Raw genomic sequence first — 10,330 nt, 5'->3', positions numbered from 1 at the left:
ACATTTTGTGGTACCCAGTGACTTTGCATTGGTTTTACATTTAAAATCACCAATTGTATGACAACAGCAATTAAATTTATTGTCTACGAACGGTCACCATGCAAAACTAGCAGCAGCTAGTTAGGGTTAGTGTTAATTGTCCGTAAAGAAACATAGCTATTCTCCAATATGAATGGAGAACGGCGCTAGGTTTATTCCTGATGTGGAACGTAATCACATACATACATACATACAATGCATAAATGTCATTGTCTAAAATTTTACTACCACGCGGCCATTACGTAAGTTTGCTGGAACGGTTGGGTGAGTATGCATGCGAAATTGCAGGCTTTTGTATTTATTAATCTTTTTCGATTTTCAGATCACATGAATCAAATTAGCCGTTCTGGTGGCCCTGGTGGGTCTTCCCAACAAATGCAGTTAGGTCCAGGGCAGATCCCGGGAGGGCCAATGAACGTGAATGCTATGAATTTACAGCAGATTCAACAAATGGATCAACAGCAAATGGCGCAAATCAGCATGAACCATCAGCAATTAAATCAAATGATGAACGCACGTTTGAACGCTGCTGGTCCTATGGGTACAAATGCTGGTGCAGGAGCGCAAATATCAGTACCGAAGGGCTTGGAATCATCTGCGCATCAGACATTTGAGTCTGCTGTTGTTGCTGTTGATTTTGTGCAGCCTACATACCAGTGGCAGATGGCACAGTACTTGGTGAAGGACTTTGCCGTAAGAACTGCTGCTACTGACCCGGAACACCACGATTAACCTGAAACATCTGGCCACCCTGACCTATTGGCATATTTACCTTCTGTTGCATATTCTGGGAAATACCTATCATTTGGCTGATACCACTTTGCTGGCCAGCATTTTGGGGCATTGCACCACCCTGTTGACCTTGTGGTCCATCAACAACATTGCCTGGATGCATTGGGCCGTATGTTTATAGTAGATTTTATAACAAAAATGAGCTACAATGACAACTTTTATTCTTCAAAGGTAATCTAAATCTGGGTGGCACTATGTTTTAGTTTTATTCTGGCCATTACCACTATCCGGCAACTAGGTATGTATATTTTTATAATTAACAGCAGTGAAGGGGTCATTTTAAATTAACTGGAAAATTATTTGTTGGTGAAGGAGGGTTGAAGGTGTAGCTATTGTTTAAGTTACACAGATACAAAGAATATGTCTAACGAGCTATTGATTCCAAATCTAATTGCTTATTACATATATCTACACTAAATTTGGTATCGAAATTTGGTTTGGCTTCGACGACGTCAATTGGACAAGGCAAAGTTTTTTATTATTCATTTTTAAATACAAATTAAGTTATTTGCTGCAATATCAAAAATCATGCCGGCGTACCATTCTCAGATTAAGGAATTTCCTCAAGTGGTTGGAAACATGGCACTTTTGCCTCTACGCACTCAAGCTCGTGGGCCTGCTCCTAGTGTCAATGTAGAATCTGATATCATTGATGAGTCACTGTATTACTTTAAGGCAAATGTTTTCTTTCGAACTTATGAGATAAAGTCGGAAGTAGATCGTGTGCTTATTTATATTACACTCTATATAACTGAATGTTTGAAGCGCTTGCAACGTTGCAACAACAAAAAACCAAGGTGCTCAAGAAATGTACAGCTTGGCCATTTCAAAGTTTCCATTAAACGCAGTTTATGCTCGACCACAGAATGCACAAGAGGCTGATTTGATGCGTCAGTATTTTTTACAAATGCGCCATGAAATAGGAAATCGGGTTTGTGAAAAAGTTTTCAGCACTGACGACGGCAAGCCAAATAAGTGGTGGATTTGTTTTGCCAAGAAAAAGTTCATGGAGAAATCTTTGTCAGGCCCAGGGCAATAAGAATCTGCGTAATACTTTTACTACTTTTTTTTATTTTTGCGTTACAATAAATATGTAAATAATAGTCATTCTTAGAACTTGCAAAATTAAATCTCCCAACGTAAATTTTAATTCGATAAGGTTTGAAAGTACAAAATATTTCAATTTTCCAGTTGGTATTGTGTACTTTGCATTTTAATAGTCTGAAAGAGTCAAGCAAAATTATTGATCGCGATAAATTATTATTAAGGAGTTTTTTATGAAAGTGGATTTAATTACAATATTTGAGGAAACCGTACGACATATTCAAACCTCCACCAAGAATTTGCGACTGGTCGATCTTTCCCAAATACGGAAGGCGTTATGTGCGTACTTCAACTTGTGTTCAAAGTCTCGCCTAGTCATCTTTGTTTTTTTTTTTTTTTTTACTATAAACATTTAAATATATGCCACTCCAGTAACATTAAAATTCGGTGATACCAAGCAAAGACAAATATTTCGGGTCTATTTGAAGCTTTTTTTTTTTCTCAGCAACACGCAGATTTTCCTGCAATTTGTTTAGCTGCTGATGTGTATGCGTAACAATACTTTTCAAAGAATCGTTGGGTTCACCAGCCGGTCCCAAAATTATGAAAAATATTGTTGTAATTATAATGCAGCAAAGTATTAAAATAAAGTGTTTTGTTCTCATTGCCGTCAGTTTGTGCGATTTACGTAGTATGTTCGATTTTCTTCGCCCAATTTCCTTCAAACGCTCCAGAGCAGAAATTAAAATGGAGATAGGAATACTGATCTAAAGTTTTTAGGGCACTGCCATGAGCATGTTACATACAATAAGGAATCTCACATGCCTGTATTTCAATGATCCCTCTTTTAATATAGGTAAACAGTAAGCGCTTACAAATATTATTTTTATTTATCATCGAAGCACAGAATTTATAGATAATCTGTTTAACTAGAATTTCCTTCGCTTTATCTAGTAAGACAGTTGTCTTTAGAATTTTTGGAATGTATGTTCCGTTATTTCAGTATGTTTATATATCTTACTTTAGTAAAACGTTAGTAAGTAATTTTTTTTTTTTTTTTTGCAACCCGTTTTTCGTTTAAATACAATTTGAGCTAGTCATTTCCCCAGTAATCGGGTTATAAGAAATGTAATTCACATAACTACATGCGTAGTACATATATATATATATATGCATAATTTAAAAAATTGCCAAACGTCCTTTCAGTTTTCGGGGCTTCGCAGGGAGCATTCCACACGGCACAAATAACACATTTATTGCAAATAAGCTATCGTATGTATAGATATTTTTTTTTTTTTTGAACTATAGTCTTTGCTGGTAGGTTTTGACAATTGAGGCGAACTCATTTGGTCTAATGGGTTGACTGACGGTTATCGAAACCTGTCAAGTAAAATGTATTCGCTTCCCATCAGACCTAGTTGTGTTGAAACACGAGCAAGCATAATGAACAATTGTAACGACTTTCAACTTATTTCGCTTATTATTATATTTTTTGGAGGATTTTAATTGATAATTCGCACCTCGTTACCAATTTCGTATTTCTGAAACAATTGTTCATCAAGCTTGGTCTGTCTTATTTTTACCCGATTCATCACGCTGGGTCTGTCTTATTTTTACCCGATTCTATGCTTACAAGATCTAACGATGGTCGGTTCTTTATACCCAGATCTACCCGGAGAGGCCGGGCTAAGAACCATCACCAAAAATCTAACTAAAAACACGACTACCTTTAATATTGCTCTGGGTTAAACTTGATTATAGGCGTTGAATCCTTCCGAATGCATAGAAGTGGAATTTTTGTGCGATGAGGAAGTGGAATTCACGCGGGATTGGGGATCAACGGAGAGGGTTTATTTACGAAGTGCTTGCTGGCTCCTCGGTTTCTTGATTTTGGGATGGAAGTAGGACCAGTTTGGCCAGCGGTCTCGTAATCTGCCCTTTTTCCGTGATGATGTCAACTACGCGTACTCGATCGTCGGGACCAGGATGTAGGCTGATAATTCGACCTAATCTCCACTCATTTGACGGGAGGTTGTCTTCCTTGATGACAACGAGATCTCCTAATTTTATATTTTGCTGTGGATATTTCCACTTAATCCGCTTTTGCAGTTCGGATAAATATTCGGTTTTCCATCGTTTACAAAAAGTTTGGTGAAGGGCCTTTAGCTTCTGCCACCGATTTACTATCGAGGCAGGATTCTCGTGAACGTCGATTTCAGGTGGGGCTAGCAGGTGTCCACCAGTAAGAAAGTGACCTGGAGTGAGAGGCTCCAGGTCGGTAGGTTCATTCGAAGCGGGGCTCAATGGTCGTGAGTTGAGGCACGCCTCAATCCGACATAAAAGAGTACTGAACTCTTCGAACGTATACTTATGAACGGATGCAATCTTTTTAAAGTGGCTTTTAAAGCTTTTTACCCCCGCCTCCCATAAGCCGCCCATATGAGGAGCAGCGGCGGGTATGAAATGCCATGTGAGCATTTGATAATTGTATTTCGAAACTGCTTTTTCACGCGAATCTGCTAAAAATGCCTTAAATTCAGATCGTAAAGATCGTGAAGCTCCGACGAAGTTTGTACCATTGTCGGAATATATGTTCTTCGGGCATCCTCTTCTGGCTACAAACCTGGCGAATGCAGCTAAAAATGATGGAGTGCTGAGGTCACTAGTTGCTTCCAAATGGATCGCTTTTGTCGTAAAACAGACAAAAAGGCAAACGTATCCTTTGGACATTCGACAACCTCGGCCGCTATAACTTTTGATGTCAAAGGGTCCTGAAAAATCTACACCTGTATTCGTAAACGCGCGCGAAAATGTGGTTCTCTCCTGAGGGAGAATTCCCATAAGCTGGGTTTGCGTACGTTTTTTGTATATCGTACAGACTTTGCAGTTATGGATTGTGGATTTGATCAGATTTTTAACTCTGGGGATCCAATACTGAGTTCGGATAAGGCGAAGCATGAGTTGATTTTCCCCATGCAAAGAGACTTGGTGAATAAAGGACACTATTAGACGGGACAACCTGCAGTTATAAGGAATAATTATTGGATGCCGCTCGTTATACGCTAAGTCTTGAGACGCTCCAAGACGCCCACCAGCCCTAATAATGCCATCTTTATCTATGAACGGATTAAGCGGTAGGAGTTCACTCTTGGAGTCGATGGAGTTTCCTGCTTTAAGTTTCCTGTATTCTTCACTGTAATAGTTCTGTTGATATATTTTTATCAAGCGTTGTGTCGTTGCTTTAATTTCATGGGATGAAATTAAGCGTGACTTGTCTTGAAATGAAGCTTTCGTATTTCGATGCGTTCTTTGAGAGAATCTCATAACATATGATAATACTCTCAAAGCTCTCGGAAAATCTGAAAAACGGTCAAGAATATCGGTATAATTTACTTTGGTTGTATAAACGTGCGTTCTTTTTTTCCTCAACTACTGTGCTGTAGTCTGTTTCCTGGGTGGGCCATTTTGGGTTATCTTCTTGTAACCAAGAAGGTCCCTGCCACCACAACGAATTGTTGACCAATTCATATGCTGGAAGTCCTCTGCTCGCTAAGTCTGCTGGATTTGATGCCGAATCCACATGCAGCCAATTCTTGTGTCCGACTTTCTCTACAATTTTTGTGATTCTATGGGCAACGAAAGTTGACCATGAACACGGAGGCTTACGAATCCAAGCGAGAACAATTGTGGAATCGGTCCACAGATGTATGTTGATATGCCCTAAGTTGAGATTGTTGATTATTGAATCAACTATTTCCGCCAATAGTACCGCTCCGCAAAGTTCCAGTCGGGGTAGCGATATGGTTTTAACAGGAGCAACTCTGGTTTTTGCCAAAAGCAGGTTAATAAAAACTTTGCTGTCTCTTTTGACACGCATATACACAGAGGCGGCATATGCTTTCTCCGATGCGTCACAGAATCCGTGTATTTGTATTTCATCCGTTGGAGAAAAGTATACCCATCGCGGTATACGAACCTTATCAATTTCGTTATAATGTTGGGTAAAGTTCTGCCATCGGTCTAGAGTGGTCGAAGACACAGTCTCATCCCAATCTGTGCCTTCCAGCCAAATATTTTGCATAAGGATTTTGGCTACGATTATGATAGGCGCAAGCCACCCCAGCGGATCGAAGAGTTTAGCAATGGCAGATAGTATCGCTCTTTTCGTAACAGCATCGCTTTTCTCCAATGGCCTTGCTATAAAATAGAAAAGATCCGTATGGGCATTCCATCTTATTCCAAGAGCCTTGACTGCGCTGGTATCTTCAAATGCCAAAAAATCTTCGCTAAGTAGATCTGTTTTTGGTATGCCATTAAGTATTTGCTCGCTATTGGCTGTCCACTTTCGAAGTGGAAAACCGGCTGATTGCAACACTTCCGATATCTCATCTCTGGCTTTTATTGCTGAATCGATAGTGTGTCCACCAGACAATACATCGTCGACATACATGCATTTTCGTAGTATGTTAGAGGCTATTGGATGGGAGCTTTGCACATCGTCAGCTAATTGTAAAAGTGTCCTTATAGCCAGATAAGGAGCACAATTGATGCCGAACGTGACAGTCTTTAATTCGTACAGACTGATCGGGTCATTCGGGTTAGTGCGAAAAATAATCCTCTGATACTTAGTATGGTTGTTATGTACCAGAATTTGCCTATACATCTTCTCGATGTCACTGTTGAACACATATTTGTATAGTCTCCAACGGAGTATTAGTATCGGAAGATCTGCCTGAAGTACTGGTCCTGGGAAAAGTACGTCATTTAGGCTGTTGCCATTCGCCGTTGGGCTTGAGGCATTGAACACCACGCGTACTTTCGTTGAAGTACTTTCTGCCTTTATAACAGCGTGGTGCGGCAGAAAATAATTATCAGACGAGTCTGCGGGTATGGGATTTGTTATTTTCGACATATGCCCAAGCGTTTCATATTCCGCTAGAACCCTATTGTATTCCTTTTGCAGGACGGGATCCTTGGCCAGCCGTGTCTCATTCCGGTAAAATTGAGAACATGCTCTTTTAAGGGATGGGCCTAGGGAAATATTTCCTGGAAAATCTTTCCTAAATGGTAGTGACACGATGTATTTTCCTTTATTATTTCGTATGGTTGTCTTCTGATACAGCTCCTCGCAGTACTTGTCGTCTTCATTAAGGCTCTTGTTCTTTGGAATCTCCTCAAGCTCCCAAAAGGCACTCAATTGCTTGTCCAGACTAACTTCGCTGTAGTATGAGACGATATTCGTTCCTGGATTCGAGGTATCAGTTCGCCCTGTTATTATCCAGCCAAATACTGTTTCTTGGGCCAGAAGTGTGTTTAATATGTTTTTCTTAAGCCCGCTCAGAATAATTTGTGGATATATGTCGCCACCCAGAACAAGGTCTACGGGTTCATTGACGAAAAATCGTTTATCCGCTAGAATTAGATCTGGAAATGCTTGCTTAGTCACTGCACTAATGTGGCAAGTAGGAAGATTTCCAGTCAGTTGTGCTAGCACGAGCACAGAGGTATTTAAGCGGAACAACGGGTCAACAGGAGACCGCAATTCGATGTTGCACGCTTCTTTAACCTGCGCCGTAGTTGTATTAGTGATGCCCGAAACTTGGGCATGCATACGCTTTGACGGCAAGTGAATTCTGCGTTTTAGTCTTTCAGTAATGAAAGAACACTCTGAACCAGAATCAATAAGTGCTCTAGCGGAATAGTTCGTACCATTGAGATAAATGTTGACGCGTGCTGTCCCTAATAACACACCTGTGTTTGTATTCGCATAGCAAGACTTCACGTTTTTGCTTGTATGCTTGTTTGACTTTGTTGAATTGCGTTTGGCTTGGGCCTGATTGGATGTTGATGCAGAATTAGTCGCAGAATCCAAAGAGGTCCCAAGTGTCGTTGCCTTTGTTTGAGCTGTCTCAATATGAAGGAGCGTGTTGTGTCGCGAGTGGCACTTTATACAATTAAATGGGTTTGTGCATCTTGACACGGTATGTCCAGTACTAAGACAGTTCAGGCACCATTTTTTGCTTTTCAAAAAATCGATTCTATCAGCAGGTGTTTTGTTGAGGAATTGTGGACAGTTGCGTAACTTGTGCTCATTAGTTTGGCACATTTGGCAGGTGAACTTGCTCACGCTTCCATGAAAGGCTCCTAGCCTTTTAGTGTTAGCTTCCTGGTGGTGCCGTGCGGGTTGGTGCTTTGGAGCTTTCACCGTTGTTGTACCCTTTAGCCCCGCTAGAGTTTCCAAAGTTTGGAATCTATTGGATAGGAACCTGTCCATATCCTCCCACTTTGGAATGTCAGTTTTCTGGTCTATGGTCTGTTCCCATAGGGCCAGTGTACTTTCTGGAAGCTTCGTTGAACACAAATATATAATAATTGCGTCCCAATTAGAGATGTCAATTTGATGACTTTTTAGGGACGATAAACAATTATTAATCTCGCGCTGTAGGTTTTTAATTGAGCTACCACACTCAGATTCCACTGTATTTAAGCTAAATAAAACTTTTAATTGTGTGTTAACTAAGATACGTTTGTTTTCGTATCGCTCACACAGGTTTTTCCAGGCTGTCGAAAAGCCTTCATGGGTAAGTGGGCACTTTCGCACTATGTCTTTTGCCTCCCCTTGTGTTTTATTGTTGAGGTGAACTAGTTTCTCAACTGGGGTGAGGCGCTTGTTCAGGATGTAGATGGCCGTGAACATATCTCGGAAAGTTGGCCATGAGAGATAGTCGCCCTTGAACACATCTGTATCGCACGGTGGCAGGTGGATATTGTGTTCTCGGACGGACCGATCCTCTACATCTTTGTTCGCTTTGGTTAGAATTTCAACCTGAGAACCAATAGCAGACATGCACCTAACATAGCTTTGAAAGGAAATCTTATTCTTCTTTTTTATGGCCTTAGCATCATCCTTAGACAATCCCTCATTGATAAGCTTATCGTAAGCTAACTTTGTTTTTTCCCACAAAGCTTTTAACTCGTCTTGTTGAATAGCAAGACCATGTTTGTTTTGTTCTGCGGCGGGTATGCCGTTGTAATCAGATTCAAACTCTGTTACAGCTTCTGCCAAAAGAATATACGAATCCATTGTTTAACGTGTTTACCCTGACCGAAGTATTAACTGTAATGCCCAGATAGAATCTATAGGATTTTACACACTTAATCTTATCGAAGATTAGAGGTTGTATGCGCAAGAGAAGTTGCCAATTTTTTATCCACCGGAACTTGCCACTTAAATGTATACCAGAAATCCAACGAATTAAAAAGATGCAAAATAGTTTGTATTGCGAAATATATTCGACACTTTATTAAAATGTAAACCTTTTTCTTCTAGAATTATTGTTTACTAACGACTCGCCACCCAACTGTGCTGACTAATATCTACGCGCTTTGATAAGCTATGCAAGGTACGCAATAAGGTGTAAATAATATACGTGGTAAAATCGTGATGTGTGCAACGTACGCAGCAAATTTTAATAAACAGAGTGACCACTTCGATGAGTGCAACGTACGTAGCAAATATATATGGTAAAAAATGTGCAATGTATGAGTTGAATCGCTTATGCGTAGTGATTTAGTGAAAATCTACAATTGGTCCAATGCAAATAACAAAATTTAGAGGTTATGTATCCTCGAAACAGTGACAGTGTTCGCAAATATACAAAAGAATGTAAGCCAACTAAGAGGCGCAGTGAAAAAACGATCAGAAAAATGAAGGTTATGATTATGGACTGTCAATTTAAACAAAATCGAAATACTTCATTAACAATATTAAGTGATGCGGATCACTGAAGTGAGTGTGTATATACGAGTGGTTGCAAGGTGCACTTATTTTTGGTTGCCGTGCGCGGACGTAATTTGAACCGAGACTTTAAAAAATGTGCAGCAAACCAACGAGTACTGTGTGACACTGTGTGTATGTTTATGTTGCAAAGAACACCTAATTGTGGTCGCTGTTGTCACTTGCGGACGGACAGACTAACCTCAATTATTAATAGTGTGGCTTTAAAATTAAATGCTCCAATTGTATATTTTCAGTTTAAACACTCGCGAGATTCTAGTTTGCACACGCGCATTGAATTTAAAACGTTTTTTTTTTTTTTTTGGCAATTTTCTATCAAGTGCAATTGAAATTATAACCACGTACCTTGAATTAGAAGTGATTGGTGTTTGGTGGTTGTAGTGTTGTACGCTCGCTGGTGTCCTGGCAAATTAAGCTGGTGTCGTGGCAAGAAAGCTGAGTGTGGTTGTGTTGTCGCTAGATCTCTGTGGCTTGACCGATCGTTGGCGCAAAAAACGTTGTGGCAAAAAAGTGGGTGCTGGACAATGATTCCCTGTGTACGCTGTGGTTGTGGACTGTAATATATATATGCAGGTCGTTGGTCATTTATTGCTCGGCTTCGATGGGACCATGTCAAAACGCATGTGCTTCCTCGACTTTAGCGCTCAGACGCACAGG

The 10,330-nt window shown here is 40.1% G+C and overlaps 2 protein-coding genes and 1 pseudogene across 2 annotated transcripts; 2 read left to right on the top strand and 1 right to left on the bottom strand.

Moving 5' to 3' along the window:
* The first annotated feature begins 129 nt into the window (after positions 1–129).
* LOC118755390 (mediator of RNA polymerase II transcription subunit 15-like) lies at positions 130–1,351 on the top strand. The gene is made up of 3 exons (XM_036490229.1): positions 130–303; positions 362–940; positions 1,003–1,351. Exons 1-2 carry the CDS (start codon positions 243–245, stop codon positions 769–771), a joined length of 471 nt encoding a protein of 156 aa, XP_036346122.1. The 5' UTR covers positions 130–242; the 3' UTR covers positions 772–940; positions 1,003–1,351.
* On the top strand, positions 1,309–1,876 carry LOC118755389 (annotated as a pseudogene).
* A 3,004-nt stretch (positions 1,877–4,880) lies between these two features.
* LOC118755388 lies at positions 4,881–8,959 on the bottom strand. The gene is made up of 3 exons (XM_036490228.1): positions 5,269–8,959; positions 4,968–5,114; positions 4,881–4,894 (listed from the first exon to the last, which is right to left on the bottom strand). Exons 1-3 carry the CDS (start codon positions 8,957–8,959, stop codon positions 4,881–4,883), a joined length of 3,852 nt encoding a protein of 1,283 aa, XP_036346121.1.
* Positions 8,960–10,330: the final 1,371 nt, after the last annotated feature.

Source organism: Rhagoletis pomonella, unplaced genomic scaffold, assembly GCF_013731165.1.
Source record: "Rhagoletis pomonella isolate Grant_MI unplaced genomic scaffold, Rhpom_1.0 Rhpom_scaffold_06128, whole genome shotgun sequence".
Taxonomy (NCBI): domain Eukaryota; kingdom Metazoa; phylum Arthropoda; class Insecta; order Diptera; family Tephritidae; genus Rhagoletis; species Rhagoletis pomonella.
This window is presented reverse-complemented; position numbering and strand designations above follow the sequence as displayed.

Bases quoted from the DNA above. Each gene is read 5' to 3' on its own strand.
- LOC118755390 (XM_036490229.1), top strand. From the start codon at position 243: ATGTCATTGTCTAAAATTTTACTACCACGCGGCCATTACGTAAGTTTG. The intron at 304-361 runs GTGAGTATGCAT...TTCGATTTTCAG, and splicing joins AAGTTTGCTGGAACGGTTGG to ATCACATGAATCAAATTAGC.
- LOC118755388 (XM_036490228.1), bottom strand. From the start codon at position 8,959: ATGGATTCGTATATTCTTTTGGCAGAAGCTGTAACAGAGTTTGAATCT. The intron at 5,115-5,268 runs GTAAATTATACC...ATGAAATTAAAG, and splicing joins CGCACGTTTATACAACCAAA to CAACGACACAACGCTTGATA.